This window comes from Haliotis rufescens, unplaced genomic scaffold (genome assembly GCF_023055435.1).
Source record: "Haliotis rufescens isolate VD_foot unplaced genomic scaffold, xgHalRufe1.0.p SCAF_6, whole genome shotgun sequence".
In the NCBI taxonomy this organism is placed as follows: domain Eukaryota; kingdom Metazoa; phylum Mollusca; class Gastropoda; order Lepetellida; family Haliotidae; genus Haliotis; species Haliotis rufescens.
The window spans coordinates 1,421,592-1,449,023 of record NW_025964334.1 but is presented as its reverse complement, the minus strand read 5'-3'; the positions used below and the strand labels follow the sequence as shown (position 1 = coordinate 1,449,023).

Genomic DNA, 27,432 nt, shown 5'->3' with positions numbered 1-27,432 from the left:
TTAACAGTTCTTGCATACAAGTGAACAAACAATACACACATAAAACTTGATGTTTCACATTAGACTATTCTATAAACAGGGTTAGTCGTAAGAGGTGACTAACATGATCGAGTGGCCAGACTTGGTTGATGCATGTCATCATATCCCAATTGCATGGATCGATGCTCATGATGTCAATCACAGGATTGTCTGGTCCAGACTCGATTATTTACAGATTGCCATCATATAGCTGAAATATTGCTGAGTGGGGTGTTAAACAATAATCAATCAATAAACATGACAGCACCTTGATTGTCTCAAGCAACAAAGTATCATTAATTATAAGACGTTTAAATACAATACAATGCGTTCACACATAGTTTGTGAATGTTTCATATGTTCTACACAACGAAGTAAAAGATATATTGTACATTCATCATGAACCCATGCGCCGTTACATGACAATACGTTCGATTGTCTATTTCTAGCAACGTAGTATCATTACTTTACAACACGTTGAATCGCATTATTTTACAATGTTGACGATTACATTATTTTTCCGTTAGAAGAAGGCTTAAAACTTTATTAACGTGACCTTATCATTTATTATACAACTGATTGAAACATCGGATTCAACATCGACTAAACACAAAAAATAACAATCTGGACCACATGACTGCTTATAAGGTGATCGTTGTTTGTATTTAATACAGTGAAATAAACGTTAACGCATATTAATCTGACCAATAACCACAAACATAACATATTACTTTAATGCCTGTAATCCGCACATCCACTAAGCACGGTTAACTCCCGTGATTCACTTGTGATTATTTATGGCAACAAAGCGCTTGTCATCTCGTGCGCACAGTCCACTTCCAAACTGTCAAAGCCGACCGTCAGCAGAGTCGTTCTTACCTTCAACATGTATGAGCTATCAAAGTTTAATCTAGACACGAATGTCCAGCGCATGGCACTGTGGTATCGTACGTTAATACTGACAGCAGAAGAACTGTCAATTTCCCATTTCATCCCCAAAATGTCGGTAACTCCCAACCGGAAATGCACGATTCCAGTCGATGATACCTCGGGCTACCTCGGTCCCGGGAACCAAGAGGGTGTATACCGACCCACCCATCAAGCGCAGTTTCATTTATTGAGAAAAAAAATAATCACTGCCCCTCCAAGGCAAATCTTGAAATTTCTTTCCTGGCTGTAAAAGCAAAAACACATTAACCTAATCTTTCGAAAATAATATAAATCATTTTCCCTATCTGGTTCCGTGGAAGTAATTATTCTCTTTAAATAACGGAGCCAGGCAGCGGTGGAAGACGAGGCATTGGGTTAATAGCCTACCTTGGTGCAGCAGTGTACCGAACAGGACCGGCACGGCGCCCGGAAGTTTCAACCCTCCGATAAAATGCTTTGAGCAAACACGACTATCCCTGGTCACCTTGTCCTGCATGGTACCAGCCTCCATCAGGCTCTCCACCCACTTGGACGCCAGGATTTGGTGCTTCCACGGTATACGATGCATCTTAACCTGGTCTGTGTTCCCAAACCGACTGTAACACCCATTTGCAACGCAGTGTTTGGGCATGATTGAATTGAGAACGTTCACAAAGCCAATATAAACCAAGAGCCAGACAGTTGCCCGGACCAGTCACTAGAAACCAGTGAGGCTCCCGAGGGGGGTCCTGATCCACGGAACCAGGGACCAGATATGATTGTAAAACCATCGCATTAAAATCAGATATTTTACTCGAGTATATACTCTATGTTGATTCCGGGGTAGACTATAGGAATATCGTAAGATAGCAATCTTGAGGAGCACCCATTTAATTTTATTTGGGGGGGGGGGGGGGGGGGGGGGGATTATTTCATTGATGTTACTATAACATAATGCAAAATTTAGCACAATTTAGATTTAGATGCAGCTCACACAGGATAGTTGAAGTTGAAGTTGGCAGGCACAAAAAAATACCAAAATGCTTAAGATTACGTAGACAATGGTCCTTAAATGTAGTCGAAGATGAATTTTAGTTTTTTGCTTGTATGTTGTAAATAGGATTATTTATGGAAAAAAACAAAATACTATGTACATCCCAAAAATACCGGTTTATGTCTTTAATATCACATGTGAGCAAAACGGCTATACGAAATCTACCTCTGTTCATATATCATGCCATGTTATTAAGAAATGAATCCTTGTAACATTGTTTAACCGCTTCCACATTGTCATGTATTCTGTACTATGTGCCTGTGGTCTTACAGTTATATAGGAATAAACTGAATTGAATTGAATATGCCCAAAATGAATAGTTTATCGGCAGTGGTATATAAAAATCACTTAGACGCCAAACATCAGATTGGATTGCTATTCGATAGTAAACAAATCGTTTGTTAGATATAGCTGGGACCCACACCCCCTACCAACCCCAACACAAATCAAAATGCATGCTCCCTAATGAAAGGGGACGAGACTGATCGGGAGGTCAGGCTCGGTAACTCAGATGACTGCGTGTCAATCACTGGATTGTCTGGCCCAGATTATTTACAAACTGCCGAGTTCGGTGTTCAACAACAATCAAAAATATAATAATTCAAAATATCGGGTTCTGCTTCGGATTAATTTGTTGGATGGCCCGGTCTTATCGTCATCTTCATAAAAAAATCATTTTACCTCACAATACATTAAGGCGTTACTACTATTCTAAATTATCCTGAAGTGACGCAAGATAAAGTGACAAAGTTGGTAAATTGTTTTACGATGTAACCGCTACGATTTCCGCTACTCACGACGGTCCGTAAATAGTCGAGACTCGGCGTGGCAAACAAGTGGTTGATAGCATAACACTCAAAATACCACGGCAACCATACAGGTCCGACACTGTGTCCTCTTAGCGATATTGCAGCAATATCACGGCGGGGGCTTCACACATTGTACCTATGTGGCGAGCAAACGCTTAAACCACCAGACTACCCCACCGCCCTGTACTGCAGTGAAGGTATATCACCATGACACATGTATTGTCGTTCCGGACATATAAATATGATATCTATTCGCTGTACCTGTAAGAATGGTTAAAACATTTGGTTTATAAATCCGACACTCAATCTAGTGCAAAATGGAACAGCAATTTATTTAGTTGGAGAGTAAAAGAACATATACCACAAACGCATTCTTTTGTTCGAGGCTTTTGAATTGTATCAGATTTCTTCATTTGACTGGAACGTGGATAATATAGAATTCCATTAATCTGATATCCCTGAACATAGGAAAAATCGGAACGAGTCGTAAAATTAGTTTTGAACAGTTTTACATATGTGGTATGTTACGATTATTTGATTTTCACAAACTAAAAGATGGAAAATGTAAAATATAATTTAACGTAGATACTACTGCCCGTTCAAGAGCCTCAGGGCCCACAATTATAATGTGTAGCTCGCTCGACCAGTCATTCGCTACACGCCCAAACAAATCGATAATGCTACACCGCCATAGTGCAACAGTCTAATTTGCAAACATGTGCAGGATACGCCCAGGAATGGTTAGCTTCGTTCACATTTAGCCGCTAATAAAGAAATAAACTCACCAAAGACAGCGGTGAATGTTGGCGGGTGGCCATGTTGTCCCGTCACACAGGTCACCGTGTCGAACACAGTGATGGCTTTTCCCAAGCATCCGACTCGCTTACAACGCCAGTACTCGCGGGTCCCCCTTTCCCTGTAGCGTCTATACTCGTACCCTCCTAACACAAGCCCACGGCAATTCTTGGAAGTCCGGATGAAGTGAGAACGAACTTTCGTCTCCATCTTTGAATGAGCTACATTCACTGTAGCGCGTCTACGCGAGCTAAATAGGTCACGTGACATGTACAAGAATGTATGGAAGCCCAGCATCGTAATTACGCGGTCATAAAAGCAAATGTACTGATAATATCGCTTGTTTCAATACAGTGTACACAAACTTAGAAAGTATTATCAGTCAGAATGCACCGGGGACATCCTTGCTTATAACATAGCAACTCTGAAGAGCAATCTATATTCTGTCTCTGCATGTATATTAATATTAACAAGGACAATTAATGGTGGGAATGTTTAGACCCATGGTAGTCAAATATCTTGAAAAATACCATGTACATATTCATACCCCAGTTCCCAAACCATTTTAACCAATTTAGAACAGTATTTTATCGAGGAATTACGAAGGAGTTGAGAATCGGCTCATCTGCATACTAATTACTATAAATAGCAACGCTGGCTTCAAGCAATGTCGCGACAATATAGCATATGTTACACCCGAAATGGGCTTCACACAATCGAACCCGGACCTTCGGCGTGATGTGCGAACGCTTTTACCACCAAGTTACCCTACCACCCCTTCGGTATAGTTGAAGATGATTCGTTGGGGATATGAGGGACCTACGTCTGATAGCAGCACTGGAGCCGAACCTATATAGCTTCCACAGCCAGACTATACACAAGTAGAGGTGCTTCTGCAATAAACGGGGCGGTTGGGTAGCCTAGTGGTTAAAGTGTTCGCTCGTCACGCCGAAGACCCGGGTTCGATTCCGCACATTGGTACTATGAGTAAAGCCCATTTCTTGTGTCCCCCGCTGTGATATTGCTGGAATATTGCTAAAAGCGGCGTAAAACAATACTCACTTACTCACTCCGCAATATACACTAACAAACCTTCACAACACCCCGTATCCTGATCGTAATGTTCCGCGGCTTCCACTGCGCCATCTACAGGCATTTGCACAGAACCTTCACTCGCAGAAGGCCATTGAACAATTCCGTATCTCATCTTGAACCGCAGAAGCCAACCCTTAGAATATGCAAATTCAGATATTCCCAGTTCACTTCCCAAAGTCTGAGCATTTTCTCGTAAAATGGCGTCGGACATGGGCGCACCTGCTGTGACGGCCTCCGTGTATCGGAGAAACAGGGCTGCCTCCATGTCCGCGTGACGGGCATTCCTGATCTTCTTCACGCCGGGCTGCACGAACGCATCCTCCCACTTCTCACGCTGACTGAGGATGCCCCCGACAGTCCTCCGTACAATCGGAGTACCCCACATGTTGGAAAAGGCTGTGGCAATCTGCGACTGGGACGCCTTTGGATTTTTTGTGGCAAACTCCACAATTTCCCTCTTCTGACTGACGTCTAAAATGCATCTTTTGATGGGAGTGGAGGATGTGCTTGGGCGCCCTTTTTGCATTTTAATTAGCGCCGCACTCTAATCCGAAGTAAAGAAGGCAAATGATAAAAGTCTCCACACATCAAACGTTAATTAAAACAACAAAAGATCCAAGAGCTAAATCACAGTGGTCCGCATGATGAAGGTAAATCAATTCGCGAAACGTCATAGGTGTAAACGGCGCTCTTGCTGTGGTCCGTGAATAAGCATTTACAACAAAGATGGCGGTTGACATTGACCGAGACTCGATGAAACGCCAGCACCACGAAGCAGCACTTTGGCAATCACGTCGATGACAACACAAGATCCGATATTAAACGCAAACACTGTAACTCCGAATACAGCCTTCGCAGACAAAGCAGTTAAATAGCGGGCCACTGCAGTTCACTTCCATTAAAGCTTCGTTATAACACCAATGCAAACCCGAGCTTGGCGCCCTCGCTTCTCGCTACCGCCAAGTAGGTCACGCCGGCGCTAATGTATGGTGCTCTGTTGAGGACATATTTCGAAGGAGTATAGCGGCGTCAAATTAACATCGGATTTGAATCGTGGGAATGTTGCATCAACTATTTGATATGCAACATTTTTTCTCTCTCTTAATCCATGGCTGTTTTACAGGGCCCCGCCCGTTCCACAAAGTGAACGTAGTGCTACGACGGCCGTAAGTCGTATATCAAAGTATGGGAGTTAGGATTGTCTTAGAACTGCGATCGCTTTCTGGAACGTGGCCCAGGTGAGGATTTTGTTATATCATATCTTATCTAATATATTGAGAGCCACGGATGGCCCAGTCGCCTATATCACTGTAATTTACATTGCAGAGTTGCCTCCCTTACAGCGTGTCAGAATCCATCTTCCCGAGGCAAGAGAGTTAACCGACTTTCAAAGTCCAGTTTCCACCCTTGCCGAACCTGGCAGGAATTACTGGGCTCGATCGTCGTGCCACCAGTGGCTACTACCAGTTATGTCCCTTCTAAGCCTCTCCTATGGACCAATCAGATTCCACCTCTCGTATCACTTGCGTTTGTTTCACACAAAATGGTGGCGCCGAGTCAGGACGATCTGATCGATAATCAAGATCTATATTGTGATAAAACAGGTCTTACATCGCGAAATGCATCAAATCACGTGAGCACCGTGATTAAAAACATGAAACGATTTGGAAAATATCTGCTGACGAGTTGGCGGTGCACATGCTTTGCAAATCCTGAAATCGACCGAAATCTGCACGACAGTTTACGAACCGGATTTCGATTTCGGTGCGCGATGTTGATTGGACTATGCATAGACTCGTTAGTCCAGCCAAAATGTAACTCCATAATACCAGCCTAGTTCGGCAAGGATGGAAACTGTACAGTTAATTCCCTTGCCTCGGGAAGATGGTCAGAATCCGATTGTTGTGGATTCGATTTCCAGATTGGCACAGATCATGATTCTTGCTTTGTCATGCCCGGAAAACCAACTCGTTGGTTACAGCAAAACAGAACAAGCAATCAGCGTTATCACTATCCCCCGTTATGGGGCACATTAGAATTTGGTTGATACTTATCAAGACTGAGTTCGAAAATCAGATTTTCTCATTACATAACGCCGCACCAGTCACTTCTAAAGATACTACCAGTGAAGATCCGGGGAGAGAATGTGTGTTCAGCAACCTATGCTTGCTGTAAGAGGCGACTATGTCCGGGGGGGGGATATGTGTTCAGCAACCTATGCTTGCTGTAAGAGGCGACTATGTCCGGGGGAGAATATGTGTTCAGCAACCTATGCTTGCTGTAAGAGGCGACTATGTCCGGGGGAGAATATGTGTTCAGCAACCTATGCTTGCTGTAAGAGGCGACTATGTCCGGGGGAGAATATGTGTTCAGCAACCTATGCTTGCTGTAAGAGGCGACTATGTCCGGGGGAGAATATGTGTTCAGCAACCTATGCTTGCTGTAAGAGGCGACTATGTCCGGGGGAGAATATGTGTTCAGCAACCTATGCTTGCTGTAAGAGGCGAGTATGTTTCTGAGAAACTTGTTCCCATTGCAGACACTATGCACTTTGTAAAATAAAATCAAGGGCCGTAACTGTGTATGCTCAAAATCTTAAAACATGTTGCAAGGGAAGTGTAGCTCTGAAAAAAAATAACGTAACCAATTTTCGAACACAGTCTTGACAAGTATGCCATAGACAAGCAAGCAAACTGTCATTCATGTCACTATAGTAGTTTCTGAGAAACATTATCCCCATTGCAGACGCTTTGAACTTTGTTGAAAAGCACGAAGCAGAGGCTATAACTCGGTACAAATGAATTTAAGACACAAATGTTCGAACTCATTTGAGATCATGACCAGTAATATCAGTGTGCAAAATTTCATTCTTCTAACTTTGAGAAAATTCGTCCCCTTTAAGAAGCAGACGGACGGACCGCGGGGATAAAAGCCCGTTTACTAAATTCTAGTAGCACTATAGGATCTGAGACATCTTGCCAGATATATTGTACACTTATCATGTAGTGAGTGAGTGAGTTGGTTTAATGCCACTTTTAACAGTATTTCAGTTATATCACCTCGTGTTAGCTTAATGTGGGTGGAAAGCCTGAAGTGATGCAGGTCCACTTTGGGGAAACCATGCATATGAGTGAGTGAGTATGGTTTTACGCCGCGTTTAGCAATATTCAAGCAATATCACGACGGGGGACACCAGAAATCGGCTTTACACATTGTACCCACGTGTGGAATGGAACCCGGGTCTTCGGTGTGACGAGCGAACGCTTTAACCACTAGGCCACCCGACCGCCCCTACTAGCATGTGGTTTGGAGAAATACACTAAAACAATCATACCGTTCAAATCAGCCTTAAAGCCCACTCACTCACTCACTCACTGGAAGGTATGGCGTATTTTTAGATGATTAAAGAAATGTAAGTGTGAACAAGCAATGGGTTTCCATAATCGGCCATGTGGAGCCTCCATCTCGACGTGACGACCGGTCACTGATACTGCTGGCCTGATGGTTCATGAAACAAAGAATCCCCTATAGAATGGTTACAGCACAGGGGTCCTACCTGAAACTCCGAAACCGGCTATGTTGGCCTGGAATCGACTGGATTCGGGTCTGGCAGCATTGAGGGGGTTGAAGGGCACAGGGTCAGGGTGTTCGGGGGTTGGGCCTCGGCCTCCCACGAAGTGCTGAAAGAAATGAGAGTACGTTACGGACTTTCGAAAACTGCAGCAAATACACCAATTGGCTTCTGTCTTAAATTGGCACAGACTCAAACGTCTGGCCAAACGTTCGTTCATCCGTCTAACATGATTACAAAATAAAACTGAAAACAACCGTTGCTCACGCCCCTCTGAAAATGACTAAACGAGGGGCCTGATCTAATGACACAAAGACAGCTCTCGATTTACAGTGATGAACCCGATATTGTTGGTCAAATTGTTACGTTGAGTAAATTTGAACCAATCAGATCTTAGAGGCTGAAGCAAGATTCGGCCATCATCCATATGAACATGCCTCTATAATCAATATATTGTACATCTTCCTCGTCCGTATTACCCGTTGATGTATGCTGGATAGTGGTCCATGTCGAGTTCTCACTTGACCTTCACCTTGACCACCAACGACCTGACCTTGCAACGCTTGACCTTCACCTCGTTTTGCCATCATTTCACCTTCAACCTTATCCCTCGCGACCTGACCTTGGCCCGCTTGACCTTGAACTCGTTTCGCAGGTCCCGTACCGTGTTTCATCCGCCGATGTAGATTGAGGTTGTCCTTTCGCGAGAACGCGCGACCGCAGTTGTCGCAGAGGAACTGGCGGGCCTTGTCATGAACTCGGGTGTGACGGGCGAGGTCGTACTTCCTCTTGAAGCTCAAATGACAAAGGCGACATGGGAAGATTTGCCGTGTCTCATGTATCGTCTGCATATGGCGCATTAGAGATGCCCTTGTCGTGAACTCCTTGCCACAGGAGGAGCACGTGAAGCTGTCATCAGCAGAGCGTCCTGGGAAATCCATCTCCATCACACGAGCGAGGGTGACCTTGGTTGGCTGATAAACATCGATATTTTGCTATGGCGTCCTGACTTGTGGATCCGCACAGCCTAGATTAGAAATCGTCCTGAGTGCAACACTCTAGGAACAAACACACGCCTTGCTTGTGAGGACCGCGATGGCCCTGGCTGGAACCCGTGCATGTATGTGTGCAGTGCGCAGGAGTTAGAAAGTAGAACTAAAATTGGCTGATAAACAACGCCTAGCTCGTGATTATGCTTGCCTGGTGTCGACCAAACAGCCTTCAAGGCGGCGCGCGTTCAGACAGACGCCCCCAGCTGTTGCCACAGCGACGGGACTAAACTGAGTAAGTTCAGCGTTCAGCCAGGCGTTCAACACAACAATACAACAGATCTGAGCGAGTCACAGTCCCCTGCTACTCCCCTCCGTCCCCGGTATACCGTCTCCGCCCCGGTATACCGACAACAAAACCGATAAGTGATTTGTTTAATTAATGATTTGTGACATAATCAAAGATCTTTCGAAAGGGGGAAAATAGGCTGTGTGTGGATTATACTCTACCTTGGAGCATACAAAGTGATACTTCCGGACGGAGAACACATTGAGTTTCTCGACTGGTTTCCCGCATGCGGCCAGCCACCTCAGACACGCGTCACGTCTAGTCTTGGGTTTGGGGAAAGGATGGAAGCTTACGCCGGCCATCGACTCCTTGAAATGATACCGCGTGTCACTCTTACAGGCGCCCCACATGCACCGTTTAACCATCGTGTCCTTGCTGGGAAACTCGAGTTTTGAACAACAACTGCTGAGGGCGGCGTACAATGTCTGCTTGTCTGACCTCGCCTTGCATCCGGGCTCTTGACGTGTCAGTCAGCTGGCAGTGAGGCCCAAGAAGGGTGCTCTACTATCGAATTCTCATTGTCAAATGTGCTGATTAAATAGTTGACTTTTGTGGAATTTTATTTTAGAACCTGGATCGACGTAGCTTTTTCTTAAATCGTCTTCAAAAAGCTCAAATGACTTTTAACATTATGTTTTTTTAAAGATATATCAGTTGTCATTAACTGAATTTGAAACATTTTAATAACTGGAAAGTTGAATCTGTCAAACCCGAACCCTGAATAATCCGAACCTTTGAATATTGTCTGCGTTCCATGACATATTATAAAATACAACGCTGAATTTGTTTAAGCGACAGTCAGCAATATTCCAGCGACACGGCAGCGGCCTGTACATAATCGACTCTGGACCATACAAACCAGTGATTAATATTATAAGCAACCCCACCGCTGTCGGGGTACGATGATACCCAACAAATCCCCGAAGCCCGACCACCCGATCCATGTATTCTTCAGACAAAACTAGGTTGGTCGAAATAATATAACCCAGCATTGTAACAAGACATGTGACCCAGCTGGAGAAAAGGGACCTTATGGGTGCTGGGATACAAGTGTGCTATGACGTCAACTTACTTCAGTCAAGGTCGCCATGTGTGATGTCATGTATCTCTGTAATAATTAGAAGCTTGTGAAGTGTATTTTAGTGTTCCGAAGATGATGAAGTTTTAAAATTTAATGAAAAGTCAAAATGTGATTTTTCACCCATAAGGTCTCTTATCTCACGGTTGGTCACAAATATCTTTGAAATATATAGTTTCATTTCAGAGACTGTATGAAAGTCTGTTCTACGAGTGTCGCTGTACCACGGTTTGCACACAGACCCCCGCCTTTTGTGAGGACCTGAACAGATGCCACGTGCTTGTGGAGATTTTAGTTCTACTCCAGGTACCACATCCCATAGGAACGAATAACACGTTGAACGCGAACACGAGTTGCAAGTAATTCCATGTAAAATGTCAAAAGGAACCTGAAATAAAACAAATATCCGAAATCCCGAGCAAGTCTAGATTTCTTCAGATGTGAAAATAAAGACATTCCGTTATCTCGCCTCCTTTCTGATATATCAAAAGAAAACTGAGAAAAAAATGATATCTCTAAATATTTCCAATTTCAGACACTAAATGTAAGTATAGTCCTTACCTTTGAACAAACATAATGATATCTTTTTATTTTGTCTAAATTGAGTTTGTTGTGCGGCCGACCACAAGCCTTCACCCAGCGTGCACAATCCTCCGTCCTGGTTTTGGGTTTTGGGAAAGGGTGAAAGGTCACTTCCGTTTCCTCTCTAAACATGTAGCGCGTGTCACTGTTACAGTCCCCCCAGACACAGTGCTTCGTCTTGACCATGGTCACTGTCCTCTGAACGAATCTTCTGTACAGAAGTATATGACCACACGCAGCAACAACGAGGCTGCAGCTAGGGCAATAACGATATAAGAAGAAAATATATACTCCCTATGCCCACGTGATGGTTATTGCCGAGGAGTAATGGGTCACGTGACAACACAATCTACTGTGGGGCGCTGGACGGGTGCGTAACTTAAGCGTTAAGTTGGATATACACGGTAAAATGTAGGCTACATGTATACACATTTCTGTTGTGCTTTTCGCGTCTGGTCTGCGCTAACGCAACTGTAACATTTTAGTGTTATAAACCTATGTTCATCCTAACGATGCAAATTATGTATACATGAATGCCCGTCATTGAGATAAGTATCAAAAGAAAGTGTAACAAGAAGTAACTTCTGACAGATGAAGGTACGATGAAACGAAACACTGGTTTCTTTCTCGTTTCTATACCCGGATTGTTTTTCAACACTAAGTTGTTTTGTTTTTGTGTGTTTGTTTGTTGTTAACGCCGCAACTCAGCAATATTTCAGCTATATGACGGCGGTCTGTAAATAATCGAGTCTGGACCAGACAATCACGTGATTGACATCATGAGCATCGATCTACGATAACATTAGGATACGATGACATGTATCAACCAAGTCAGCGAGCGTGACCACCCGATTGCGTTAGTCGCCTCTTACAAGCATGGTCGCCTAGACCTATGTCGGATCTGTGTACAAACAGGACAGATGTAAACTTGTTTCAAGAACAGTTATTTTAGAGCTACAGAAGTTTCTTTCTTCTTGTTGGTGGTGTTTAAGTGAGTGAATTGTACACCGCATACTACAGTGGGACCCAGGGAAACCAAAAAGTGGCTTCACATATTGTACATATGTCGGGAATCAAACCCGGTCCTTCGGCGTAACGAGACAATGCTTTACCCACTAGGCTCCCCGAAGCCCCTGTCAGCACATGGTAGGACAGAGGGTAGTGTGTTTCACATCGTGGCCACACCTACCGTCCTGTAAACAAAACGGTAGCACCGTGTGTCAACTTAAAGTGTGTAGAGTGCCCGCAGGGCGTCGACGTGAACCACTGCCCTGGAACCACGAGGATGGTTATGGTGCTGACAAACCAGGATCATAACCAGGATGAATCCTAGATTCAAACCTACGTCTAGCGGATCCTTGTAGTTCTAAAGGGACTTAACTCTGCAGAGCATACTATAGTGGCCATACGTGTCCCGAGTAAAGGTTGAGCTTCAAGAATCGGGCCTTTATAAACACTTGGCAGTCCACATTTGTTTTCAGTCCACATGAGCATTCGGGCATGAAAGCATCTAATCTCCACACTCACCTCAATTCGAATCCTTTTCGTACTTCTGCTGTTCATTTTTGTAACTTTATGAAAGTCGAACAATGTTGGTACAGCATTCGGCTTAAGCAGGCGTTTCCGCTTCCCTCCCATGCCAAGGTCGAGTTTCTTGTCCGGCAGGTAACAACCTGGACTGAAGTGGTCCGAGCACACCCGCGCATGCTGGGTCACGTGGGGGTTTTCCAGCCTCATAGACACCAACCACTGTTCTAGCAACGCTGCTTGGTTTAAGGGCAGACGGTGGAAGCTGACCCCCCTCTCGTAAGCATCGTTTTTGTTGGAACACCCGAACGCCATGCAGAACACCATGGTTAAGGTTAAAGGTCACCACGTTATCTGGGATATTGTAATAACTGTTCACGTTACCCAATGACGACACCAAACGTAACTGCGTGGGACTTAATACTATAATACACTGTGTACCATAACGTGGAACTCTAAAAACTATAGTGGCACCTAACGCCGGGTGGGTTGTCTGACGAGTCGGCTGAATTCGGTATCCACTTCGGATTTCCTCGGTATAGTGAATTCGGCTTCTTCCGTGGTCACCAGACAAGTACAAGCACACTAATACCTTCTGACTTTCAGATGATCGCGTTTAAGTGGTCTGGTGGTGCAGGTGCATCTTGATCCCTAGTTCTGTCGTTACCATGGTGATTCACTACCCGCGTGCCGCCTGCTCTCACAATGCTGGGTGAACCTACCCAACCGGCGGTACACAACCAGCGTTATAGCGAGGCTTGGAGGGATATATACGTACAGCGAGCGAGCGATCGCCGAGGTGGTGGTGACTATCCCGTCTACTCTCCACACTGAACACTCACGACCGTAATACAGGCCTATCGATTAAAATAGACACACCACACACTCGTATCCCATATCCCAACTTGATCTGAGGTTATCCTTGCATGGACATATGCACTAACAACCACACCGAGGAAACCGACACGCACTGCACGCTTTCCCGCGAATAACTAGGTCAACACCAGTGGTGGTGTGTCTGGTCGTTTGTATTGCAGGTCACATTGCAGCAGACGTCACAGCAGACGACTTGGGACAAGATTTATTTGGTGTAGCCATAGGTATGATATCATGTCATGTTTCAATTAGCACACATTTAACAACAAAACTATACTATGTGTTATGTGTTCAATCTTACCTTGGAGCATACAAAGTGGTATGGTTTTATTTTGTGCACGTTAAGTCTATCTGCCGGACGACCACAAGCTGCTATCCACCGAAGACAATCCTGAAGTCTCGTTTTGGGTTTAGGAAACGGATGAAACGAGATTGGATGCTGTTCCCTGTGGAGATACCGGGAGTCGCAGTGACAATCGCCCCACACACAAGCCTTATTTTTCACCATGATGAAAACAATTAATCCTGTCCCAAGTCGTCAAAGAAAGCCACACACAACATGACGATTTGATTTGATATGTGCAAAGCGCGGTCCACGGTTAATGATCCTCACTGCATCCGGAAACAGCAGGTGCGAGCAGCACCTTGTCACGTGACCATATCCCCGCACGGTTGGTATGAGGTTCTCGTTACAGGGAAGGGATAACAGGATGTATATCACAGGCGTTATAACGAGGAATACACTGCGGGTGACTGTTTCTCCTTCCCTTTGAAGACCAGGTACAGGGAAGTGGGTTAAACCTAATTGTACAAACTAACCATTGGGGTGCTCTCCGAGGTATTAGCGATACGAGCTTATGTTGTTTTATGTAGTAGTTACCGAGATACCGCGGCGGTTTGTAATCAGTGGTTGGTCCACGTTGTAGGGGTAAATGTTGACACCATCCACGTTGTAGGGGTAAATGTTGACACCATCCACGTTGTAGGGGTAGATGTTGACACCATCCACGTTGTAGGGATACATGTTGACACAATCAACGTTGTAGGGGTAAATGTTGACGACATCCACGTTGTAGGGATACATGTTGACACAATCCACGTTGTAGGGGTACATGTTGACACAATCCACGGTGTAGGGGTACATGTTGACACAATCCACGGTGTAGGGGTAAATGTTGACACCATCCACGTTGTAGGGATAGATGTTGACACAATCCACGTTGTAGGGGTACATGTTGACACAATCCATGTTGTAGGGATACATGTTGACACAATCCACGGTGTAGGGGTACATGTTGACACAATCCACGGTGTAGGGGTAAATGTTGACACCATCCACGTTGTAGGGGTAAATGTTGACACAATCCACGTTGTAGGGGTACATGTTGACACAATCCATGTTGTAGGGATACATGTTGACACAATCCACGGTGTAGGGGTACATGTTGACACAATCCACGGTGTAGGGGTAAATGTTGACACCATCCACGTTGTAGGGGTAAATGTTGACACAATCCACGTTGTAGGGGTAAATGTTGACACCATCTACGTTGTAAGGGTAAATGTTGACACTTTCCACGTTTTTGATGTTGACACCATCCACGTTGTAGCGATACATATTGACACAATCCACGGTGTAGGGGTAAATGTTGACACCATCCACGTTGTAGGGGTAAATGTTGACACAATCCACGTTGTAGGGGTAAATGTTGACACCATCTACGTTGTAAGGGTAAATGTTGACACTTTCCACGTTTTTGATGTTGACACAATCCACGTTGTAGCGATACATATTGACACAATCCACGGTGTAGGGGTAAATGTTGACACCATCCACATTGTAGGGGTAAATGTTGACACAATCCACGTTGTAGGGGTAAATGTTGACACCATCTACGTTGTAAGGGTAAATGTTGACACTTTCCACGTTTTTGATGTTGACACCATCCACGTTGTAGGGGTAAATGTTGACACTTTCCACGTTTTTGATGTTGACACCATCCACGTTGTAGGGGTAAATGTTGACACCATCCACGTTGTTGATGTTGACACCATCCACGTTGTAGGGGTAAATGTTGACACCATCCACGTTGTAGGGATACATGTTGACACAATCCACGTTGTTGGGATACATGTTGACACAATCCACGTTGTAGGGGTAAATGTTGACACCATCCACGGTGTAGGGGTAAATGTTGACACCATCCACGTTGTAGGGGTAGATGTTGACACCATCCACGTTGTAGGGGTAAATGTTGACACCATCCACGTTGTTGATGTTGACACAAACCACGTTGTAGGGGTAGATGTTGACACAATCCACGTTGTAGGGGTAAATGTTGACTCAATCCACGTTGTAGGGGTAGATGTTGACACCATCCACGTTGTTGATGTTGACACAAACCACGTTGTAAGGGTAGACTTTGAAACAACCCACGTTGTAGGGGTAGATGTTGACACCATCCACGTTGTAGGGGTAGATGTTGACACATTCCACGTTGTAGGGGTAGATGTAGACACAAACCACGTTGTAAGGGTAGACTTTGAAACAACCCACGTTGTAGGGGTAGATGTTGACACCATCCACGTTGTAGAGGTAGACGTTGACACATTCCACGTTGTAGGGGTAGATGTTGACACAAGCCACGTTGTAAGGGTCAACGTTGACACAATCCGGCAACAATCAATATGCGTGAATTTAATAACATAATTTCTAACTTGTAGTCGAGTTGTGTCCCTTATCAGTACCAGGATCTACTTGTCCCAGATCCAGCCCAAGTATTGTCTCAGGTCAAGTCCAATAATATTGCTTTATTGTCTTTTGGCACCAACATATACTGTAACATAACTGATAAAAATATACTAGTATTTCAGTCCAAAGGGGTTTGCCTCACTCACTCACTCACTCACTCACTCTCCGCAATGGATGTCTTGGTTGGATTGGTATAGTCCACTGAGACTCTCGGGACGTACATTGCATACTCACGCACTCACTCACTCATTCACTCGGAGGCACAAGCACAGTGCCCAGCACGAATTAGTAATTCAAGAGCATGCAGACTTCATGTCTGTTCAGTCCCTGCATATTTCCCCATGATCGCAACACCCCATTTAACTTACCTTTGAGCAGACAAAATGATATTTTTTAATTTTGTCAATGTTGAGACGTTCGAACGACCTCCCGCATGCGACAATCCACCGCATGCTGTCATGGGGCCTCCTCTTTGGTTTGGGAAAAGGGTGAAAGGTCACGTCGGTCATGTGACCCTTGTGCCGATACCTTGTATCGCTGTTGCAGTCTCCCCACACACATCGCTTCGTCTTGCCCATCTCACACAGGCGGGAGGGAGCACAGGGATTCTCGAAGCTATCCTTGCCTGAATCGTCTTCACCAGCACCGACTCCTGCCTTGACTCGCGTCTGAGAGATGTGGGCAGTTCAATAACGGCATATGCACTCCCCTTGAGACCGACCGACAGTAAGGGAGTTCAAAGACACCACGTGACTAGCGGGTCTCTCCACGAGGAGCTTCCAGATCCGCGATAACGATTTTCATGTTGAACACGCACGATGTCGTCTAGGCCGCTTCGTCAGATCCCCTTTACTTACGTTCTGTTTATCTGTTACAAGCACTGACCCAAACATAGATCCAATATATTCTGACCCAATGGGTATGCAACGCTATAACGACCCCTATCCCCAATATATTCTGACCCCATGGGTATGCAACGCTATATCGACCCCTATCCCCAATATATTCTGACCCCATGGGTATGCAACGCTATAACGACCCCTATCCCCAATATATTCTGTCCCCATGTGTATGCAACGCTATATCGACTCCTATCCCCAATATATTCTGACCCCATGTGTATCATCGCTATATCGACTCCTATCCCCAATATATTCTGACCCCATGGGTATGCAACGCTATATCGACTCCTATCCCCAATATATTCTGACCCCATGTGTATGCAACGCTATATCGACTCCTATCCCCAATATATTCTGACCCCATGGGTATGCAACGCTATATCGACCCCTATCCCAAATATATATTGACCCTATGGGTATGCAACGCTATATCGACTCCTATCCCCAATATATTCTGACCCCATGGGTATGCAACGCTATATCGACCCCTATCCCAAATATATATTGACCCCATGGGTATGCAACGCTATATCGACGCCCTATCCTCAATATATTCTGACCCCATGGGTATGCAACGCTATATCGACCCCTATCCCAAATATATATTGACCCTATGGGTATGCAACGCTATATCGACTCCTATCCCCAATATATTCTGACCCCATGGGTATGCAACGCTATATCGACCCCTATCCCAAATATATATTGACCCTATGGGTATGCAACGCTATATCGACTCCTATCCCCAATATATTCTGACCCCATGGGTATGCAACGCTATATCGACCCCTATCCCAAATATATATTGACCCCATGGGTATGCAACGCTATATCGACCCCTATCCCAAATATATATTGACCCTATGGGTATGCAACGCTATATCGACGCCCTATCCTCAATATATTCTGACCCCCTATGGGTATGCAACGCCATATACATCCCTACCCTAAAAATATTCTGAAACCCATGGATAATCAACGCTATATCCACCCCTATCCCCAAACCTATTCCCTATCAGACACCCCCCCACGCCGGATATGCAACGTTATAACCACCCAAAACACCAATACATAACACCCAAATGCTATACCCAGCCGTTACACACACACGCACGCACACACCGGATATGCAAAGCTATATCCACCCCAATACGTATCACCCAATCAAAATGCTATACCCACCCGTTACTCCAATATAATTTTACCCTTCATGGGTATGCTGTGTTGTATCCACCCCATCTACCGGGAAGTATGGAGACTTGCCTTAGATCTCCTCCGTCTCCCGCTGGAGGGCTGGTGGTTGTGTCCCTTGTTGTTGTCGGTCTCGAACACACACTCACTGTTGGTGATCACCATGGCCGAACAGCCTCTGGTCGTGCATCGCCACGTGATGCTTCCCGCTATACTTTTATAGTGGTAACTGTACTTATAGCCACTGTGCGTTATACAGTCCGCCCCTCGAGTCGTCACGCTTTTCTCAAATTGCATATTTTCCAAATAAGGTCTTTTACAACTTAGAAATAGTTGCATCAAACCATACGTTTAACCAAGACACACACACGTCTGCTTACATGTCTTGTGCTGATAACGCTACTTAACACACAGCTTAAAAGCGAGGCATCCTGTGCTGAATCGCCCTTGACATTGTGCCAGATCTGCATGGCCTGTGCCAGATCGTCCCTCGCTATACCGCGATTAGCGTATATTGTCGCTTCAGATTCACAGCCAAAACGCTTCAGCTCGGGTTTGAATTACATGTAATTAAAGTCGGTGGTACAGATGCGTAGTGTTGATGTTGACGGACGACGTGCACGCCTTATAATTTCGCATTCGACGTCATTCGTTCCAAATGTTCATCGGGGGGCAATTTCAGGTTGTGACCGAGTTGAGTGCTCGTGCAGACTTTAAGAGTTAGTGAGTTGGTTTGAATTCCGCTTTGAACAGTATTAAGTTATACCGCGGAGTTTATGTTTGATGCGTGTTCAAAGCCTTTTCAAAATGACACGCTGGAGTTGAGGTGTGAGTGTTGAATGAAGACTGGACACGTGCATATGTATTGTTACCAGCTAGTTCCAGCTGAAGTAGGATGCGTCAAAATACGAAATTGTGCCGAAACGAAACACTGTTCTGAGGATCAGAAGATCCTAAAACTATCATTTTCAGTCTTAGTGAAATATGTTTACTGAAATATATATAACAGTGGGCATGTTGAAAGTGAAGCCATGGATTTTGTCGCAAAAGTTTAAAATACTAAACGACTTCCGTAGCTTATGTCGCGCAGGTCATTTTCAAGCAGGCATGTGTTTCTTAGAATATGAATACCGGACTCCAACTGGTTAGACTTCGAACCCGGAATTTTGGCGTGACGAGCGAACCCTTTAACCACTAGGCTACCCCAAGTCCCACAGTCATAATGAATGAAATATGTTTAACTGAAGGTGCACGCCTTACGCGAGGCGGTAGTGACGTCTAGTCTCTCTTACAGACCCCAGAGCATCAATGTGCAACATTCACACCTACCCCACTGTCGCCCCCTTCTCATCTCAAGCCCACACTTATCGAACTTTCACCTCAGAAATAATAATAATCGAGGGTTCCTTTATTGATATATTTCTATTTAACCTTGTGTACATTAGTCTATGATTACATTAAACTTAAAGGGAATGTTTTCGAAACTATCATTCGGTGGTATTATGACACTTACAAAACGATTCGAACACGTTTTGACGAGCTTAATTTCTCGTTGATTGGTCATATGATGAAAACTGGAAATACCTGGTCATCCGGGTTATCGCATAAGATTTCTATCTTTACCGCTTATGCACATAACATCATAAACTTGGCAATTACAAAAATCCATACATAGTCATCGGCCACATATTTCATTCAAAGACACATGGTAGTTGGTTCACTGGAAACAGACACCATGTACCGGTGCAAGGACTCAAGACCCGTGAAGATCCGGGGTAGAATAGTTCTTCAACAATCCATGCTTGCCGTGAAAAGCGACTACGCTTGACAGAGGCGGCCAACGGGATCGGGTGGTCACGCATGTCATCGTATCCCAGTTGCGTGGATCGATGCTCATGATCTCAGTCACTGGATTATCTGGTCCAAAATCGATTATTTACAGACCGCCGTCATATAGCTGTAATATTGCTGAGTGCGGCGTTAAACAACAAACAAGAAAACAATTCATGGTCTCAGCTGGAAACATTGTTGCAAGCGTTAACATTAACTCACCTTGTCTTGTTTCTGCGCGGGTTGTGTCCCTTTACTGTCGACTAGCAACTCTTTGTGTAGTCCGTGAAGACGCATTCTGTGACGCTGCAGATTACTATGTTGGTGAAATCCCGCCCTACAAACCTCACACCGAAACTGTGCCGGTCCATGCGTGCCACGATGACGTCGTAGACGCGACGTTGTCTGGAACGCCTTCCCGCACACGTCGCATGTCGTCCCCGTCATAGTTATGGAACTTATTTGGGATCCGTCAGATAAGTATGTTATAGGTGGTAGTAATGGTAGTTGTAAAAGGCACGTGCGATGAGGTTTTGTTAGTTATTTCCCTTGAGTTGGGAAAATCTTTGCCGGGAGGAAAAATGTTGTCGTTTCCTTGGGTTATCTCCTCTTGCATTCGGTATGACCCGGGTGCTTTCGGCATATTCCGTACACTATTGGATTGAGACGAACCGAGTAAATCGCTTTGACAACAGGGTTAATATAATCAGTGAAATCCCTTCAGTGTAGTTCTAATCACTGATAATCTTTTCAAAAGCAGGCACGTGAAGAAAATAATGTTTTAGATTCCATATCCAGAAAACAGTGTCCCGGGACATCGGACACATCAACGAGGCGTACAGGACGTTGATCGGTGGTAGTTGACGATCTACGTCATAATGGAATAGTATACCACCAGATGAATATACCGGGTAGATAGATCGCTGGTCGGTGGCGGTGACGACAGTGGACAGGGTGTCATCAACATCCACCTTCACTTGTAACGCTGTCTCGGAGAGAGGTATACCCAACCTTCACAACCGAACTACTTGCAGGGCTAATGGCGTCATGAGCTGAACCAAATGCTTCTTCTCCACTACGTGACCCAGATTCCCGAACCCGTCTGAGCGCGAAACCTTCACGAGTGAAGGCTGGGACACAGAGCAACAGGTCGATAAGTTCGCGTTATAATGAAGGAACCTTCAGCGTGGTATCCGTCATCCTTCCGTAGCCTTCAACGCTGCAGCCTTCTATCATTGTTGATATGTGATAGGCCCATACGCTGTATATATCAATTTCTGCCATATATCAGAATGATTGTGTCTGGAGCCCATTCTTGATTATATATCAGTGCAGGATGAGTAGGTTATTAAAAATGAAATAACAACAGGCAAATACATATGTACAAACATATTGCGGTTGGTGGTCACACAAAGACTTGTGACCCACTCCCCGCTATACCGCTAATCTCGGCGACAAACCGACTAGCTGCTTCCAGGGCTGCGAATCAACCCCCTTTTTCTCACAGCATCACTTCTAATCCCCACCCTCACCTCCATCAACACATTCTCACCTTAGTGCACACGTACTTATCCCTGTTGACTCGGTCAATATTCAGACGCTCGCTAGGCCGACCACAGAATATGATCCACCGCAGACATTTCTCGAGATTCGTCTTCGGCTTGGGGAAAGGCACAAAATCTACACCAACCATGTGACTTTTGTGGTAATATCGACTGTCATTATGACAATCACCCCACTGGCATCGCTTAATTCTCATTTTGAAGGACAGGATTTAACTTCAGGGTCCCGATTGTATATGTTACTAAATATAGATGTCTAGTTTGTCACACCACCAGATAACGCGTTGTTATGGTAACGAGGCTCCAGAAGGTGGGGTCTGCGTCAAGGTTCAACTAAACTCCTTACCTTTGAGCAGACAAAATGCCATGTCCGGATAGAGGTCACGCAAAGCCTGTCGGGACGACCACATGCAAACAGCCATCGAGCACACTTGTTCGGATTGCGGGTCGGCTTTGGAAATGGGGCGAATGTAATTCCGTACATATGGGGTCTGTCCTTGTACCTACTATCGCTGTGACAATCTCCCCAGCAGCATCGTTTTGTCACCATTTTGACACGATCTGTCCGGTTGAGAGAGAGTCGACATCAATCTCTTACCCTCGGCAACATGCTTTCGAATTCGAATCACGCAATCACTTCATACGGGTCATGCAGGCAGGCGATCATCGAGCACATGACCCGGTATTTGTACCGCTGTTTAACGTGCACGCGATCATGTCTACGGCCGCCTGACCGGGCCATAATTTCAATGTGTTGTCTTACTGCCCTTTGAATTGGACGTACAATATTGTATTATAATATGCTTATATTAGACACTGTGAACAGTTTATATCGTACTCTAAAACGATGCGGGATCGGGGGGTTGGTTATATCTTGTATTTTGTCAACGTGTGATAAATCAAGATCCAAGCTCGCGCGACGTCACCACGGTTTGACTGAGTGTTATCCACGTCACGTGAATGAACAGCTTTTAAATTGTGTACCCAGATTCGAAAAAGTCGGTGACGATAATTAACATCACTTAAATAATTAGATAAACCTTGTTACGTCACCCAATACGCAGCTTTTCCCCGCTTCAAAGCAAAACGACGCACCTTTTTCCGAGTCAATGGTAGTCACGTGACGCAAGTTCATCTCAGCTCAATCGAACAGTTGTTTTCTATGAATTTTTGAATTTGTTTGAATTCTTTTACAATGTCATTTTAAAACATCTCGGTAAGATAAATTCGTTGTAGCAGGATCGGTCGGGGTACACCTGCTCGTGGTATAAAACGTAATGAGGGACACATAAAACCCCATGTACCCCTCGTGATCCCGCTGCAACTTGTAGTATTAGCACATCAAACACGCCATGTTTGTAAGCACTTATCACCTGCTACACTGGAACACGTAGCAATCTGTGGGAGAGCAGCCCCGACCAACTGTTGTTACGAGAGTGCAGTGAATGTCCTTGACCGGATGCCAGATCTAGTCTGCAGCCGATAATGAAGAGCCGCCTAGATAAGCTGTAATTATTAGCGATGCCTGGTGACGTCATCCCAATGCCAGCTAGCCGCATATTTTGTGTCATATTGACTAGGATCATGTCTACGAGGGTTGTGAATAAAAATGCTCTCGTCAAAAATACCACCAGGGCCCCGTTCCACAAAGCAATCTTAGCGCTACGACCGTCGTAAGTTTGTTAAAGTATGGGAGTTAGCGCTTAGGTCGCTTTGTGTAACGGGGCCCAGCAGAACAAAACAGTTCGTGTACCACTTTTTTGGTCAGTGCCTGTTCGTGTTGTTGGTAAAAGCGCTGAGATTGCAGAAACCAGTTTATGTGCCATACTGTTTGCAGATGGGCTGTTATTGCGCGGTTATGTACACACGGGCTGGGTAGTTTGATATGTACACACGGACTGGGTAGTTTGATATGTACACACGAACTGGGTAGTTTGATATGTACACACGGACTGGGTAGTTTGATATGTACACACGTCTGGGTAGTTTGATATGTACACACGGACTGGGTAGTTTGATATGTACACACGGACTGGGTAGTTTGATATGCACACACGGACTGGGTAGTTTGATATGCACACACGGACTGGGTAGTTTGATATGTACACACGGACTGGGTAGTTTGATATGTACACACGGACTGGGTGGTTTGATATGCACACACGGACTGGGTAGTTTGATATGTACTAACCGACTGCTAGTTTTGGAGCTGAGGGTTTTACGTCGCGTTAAGTACCATCTTTTAACGTCTTTTGGCATGACGCGGCCGGGGATCGAACCCCGGTTCTTCCGCACTCCGGGCGGACACTCTGCCACTAGACCACGGAGGCGGTCAGGTGGTTTTATATGTACTCACCGACTGGGTAATTTTATATGTACTCACCGACTGGGTAGTTTTGCGCGGGATGACTTGCGTCCTGAGGAAGGCGTCCATGACAGAGAAGAACATCCACTTGCTGGTGTGGCGTCTGCCCGACTTGAGGCCGTGCTTCTCCTTGTGGAGTTCCTTTGCGTAGTAGGACCTGGTGTTGATCAACTTCGTGTTGATCTGCTGGGCTGCAATAGTGGAGACGAGACACGGTCACTGGGTTCAATTTCCCACATGGGTACAATGTGTGAAGCCCATTTTCCGATGTTCCCCGCCATGATATTGCTGGAATATTGCTAAAAGCGGCATAAAACCATACTCACTCACTCACTCTCAGGTCCTCCGATCTACACAAAGTAGTTGGTGCTCTCATGTGTGAGGGGCGGTCGGGTAGCCTTGTGCTTAAAGCGTTCGCTCGTCATCCCGGAGACCCCGGTTCGACTCCCGACGTGGTTACAATATGTGAAGCCCATTTCTGGTGTCCCCCGTCGTGATATTGCTGGAATATTGCTAAAAGCGGCGTAAGACCATACTCACTCACTCACTCTAATGTTAATTTAGTCCGCAGTCAGCAATATTCAGCTCTCAAGATAAGTCTCGGCTACTGAAGACCCACTCGGACCCCTAATCCAGGGACCTGCTCTATGATAATATGGCGGTGGACCGGAAGTGATGTGGCAATTAAGTTTAACGTCGCGTTCAAGATTATAACACAAATACAGCGACATGCATGTTTGTGTGTGGCTGCTAGTCCAGACAAATGCCGGTTTTATAGTGCTAACCCACTGAGATACGATGCTGCAGTTTAACACAGATACCCCACTCAGACACAGTATACTGACTGCGAGCCGAGCAGTTTTACCACCTCATTGCCGGACACCAGGCATGGTAACAACAGGCACCATCTTCTGGTATGACGAGAAGATCAAATCACTGATCTTCCGCTCTCTAAGCAGGCGCTGTATCCACCACGAAGGTGGTATGAACAAGTGGTAACGTAGATGGCGGTCGTAGTGTTAATGATGATGGTGGTGATACATATGGGTGTCCTTGGTAGTGTATAACATTATGCATATTTCTACATCACCAAACCCACACCCCACAGCATGCTTAAAGGGCTACAGTATTACCCCCGTCAATGGATCAACTCGATTGTCATTGTCAGCCCCTGGGGAGTATACAATCCAAGTTGCCTGTCAGGCGCTAGATGGTTGACAGCCTCATCTTCCGGGTGCCTATGCACTATCTAGGTTGTGCATGGTGGTAGAAGTGTTTTGGAGTTTGGATCTTGTAATTGTAGCGTGTGGATTGATGAAATGCATGAGCGAGTGAAGATATGGTTTCTGTATACATGTATATTATTTGGCGTCAATCATTGACCAATTCAAATGGCATGGTGAGGTGAGGTGAAATTGGGTTTAACGTCGCGTCCAAGATTATTGCACTTATATAGCGACGTGCATGCACGTGTATGTGTGTGTGTGGCTGCTTGTACTAGTCCGGACTGATGCCGATTTATAGTGCTAGCTCACTGAGATACCATGCCGCAGTTTAACATGAATACCCCACTCAGACACAGTATACTGACTCCGAGCCGACCAGTCCTTGTTTTAGCCCCTTAATGCCGAGCGCCAGACAGGGTAATAACAAGTACAATCTTTTAACGTCTTTTTGTATGACGCGGCCCGGGATCGAACCCCGGACCTTCCGCTCTCCGGGCGGACGCTCTACCACAAGACCACGGAGGCGGTCTCAAATGGCATGGGTCCGTATCACTGAGCAGTGAGCCCAATTCACCACACCCTCCTAACCCACCACACCCAACCTGTCTGGCTTCGCATGGGTCCTTCCTAACCCACCACACCCAACCTGTCTGGCTTCGCATGGGTCCTTCCTAACCCACCACACCCAACCTGTCTGGCTTCGCATGGGTCCTTCCTAACCCACAACACCCAACCTGTCTGGCTTCGCATGGGTCCTTCCTAACCCACCACACCCAACCTGTCTGGCTTCGCATGGGTCCTTCCTATTTTGCGAGTGGCGGTCGGGTAGCCTAGTGGTTAAAGCGTTCGCTCGTCACGCTGAAGACCCGAGTTCTATTTCCGACATGGGTACAATGAGTGAATCCCATTTCTGGTGACCCCCACTGTGATATTGCTGGAATATTGTTAAAAGCGGCGTAAAACCATAATCAAACACTCACTCCTATTTTTGACGTAAGTGTGTAGATCTAGTTGTATAACATCAAGATTTCTTGCACAAAAGGAACGTATGAGTTTAAGTTTACACCATTTTAAATATTACGTTATCCATGTCAGGACACGGAAACACCAAGAATGGGTTATCCATTACATCCTCGTGGGAATCGAACCCGGAACTTCGGAAAGAGGAGCGAAAGGTCGAGTCAAAAACATATCAACAAAAATAGTTTATAACAAAACATGCATTCAGTTATTACTTGTTTATAACTGAATAGGAGGTTTACCTCTTACCAAAAAACACGAAACAATGCCAACATTTCTGCTTTGACCCAGCCATTTTGATTTTGAGACGCCCCCTCACCTGTAAACGCGCCGTCCATGTTTGTGGTGATCCTTTGAATGGCCTCGTTACGGGCATCCTTGTTATGGTAGTCCGGAGCGGACATATTCCACAGTGTACCCTCGCGTCGATACAGCGCTATCAGCCGGAACATGTCCGCCTGGGAGAACCGCTGATCATCGTCCAGAGGCGCCATTTTGAAGTATTCAAATATTAAACATACGCATGCCCAGTAAGCACGAATGACGTAGCAAGGATACCTAAGACACATGTGTCATCCCGTCTATGTTAGGCCTATTTACTATGAGGGGCTAAATGGGTCGGGCCAAACCGAGATGGTTTTTTTATTTAAATCTTGTTAAACGAAACCGGAATTGTGTATTCAATTTAACATGAACGTTTGCATAATAGTGTCCTCCTCTTGCGTGACCTCATCGTGACATCAAGGGACGCAACTCCTGCTTAAATCTCACTTCACTAAACAAGATTACGTTTGCAGTCGGGGCGGTCGGGTCGCCTAGTGGTTAAGGCGAGCGACGTGACATGACGGCGAGCTCTAAATGATCCAGTGATTGATATTGAGAGCAATGTTCCATGCCGTCATCAACCAGTCGCCGAGTCTGACCACCGATCC

General features: G+C 45.3%; 1 protein-coding gene across 14 annotated transcripts in view; it reads right to left on the bottom strand.

Annotated features, from left to right (window-relative positions):
• The window catches only part of LOC124116851, a 37,968-nt gene extending 10,973 nt beyond the window's left edge, over positions 1-26,995 (bottom strand). The window contains exons 1-3 of one of the 14 annotated variants that reach the window (XM_046478414.2): positions 26,820-26,995; positions 24,273-24,445; positions 8,237-8,360 (exon numbers count right to left, since the gene is read on the bottom strand). In XM_046478414.2, coding sequence (XP_046334370.2) covers positions 8,237-8,360; positions 24,273-24,445; positions 26,820-26,994 — 472 coding nt within the window. In that variant the 5' untranslated portion in view covers position 26,995. Of the gene's footprint in view, positions 1-897; positions 1,087-1,335; positions 1,650-3,575; positions 3,859-4,677; positions 5,643-8,236; positions 8,361-8,730; positions 9,601-9,750; positions 10,066-11,228; positions 11,475-12,776; positions 13,784-13,953; positions 14,298-16,772; positions 17,136-20,549; positions 21,431-21,879; positions 22,125-22,235; positions 22,524-24,272; positions 24,446-26,819 lie in introns of those variants that run through there. The other 13 variants (XM_046478422.2, XM_046478419.2, XM_046478416.2 and 10 more) reach the window with 13 other exon arrangements.
• Between the last annotated feature and the right edge of the window lie 437 nt (positions 26,996-27,432).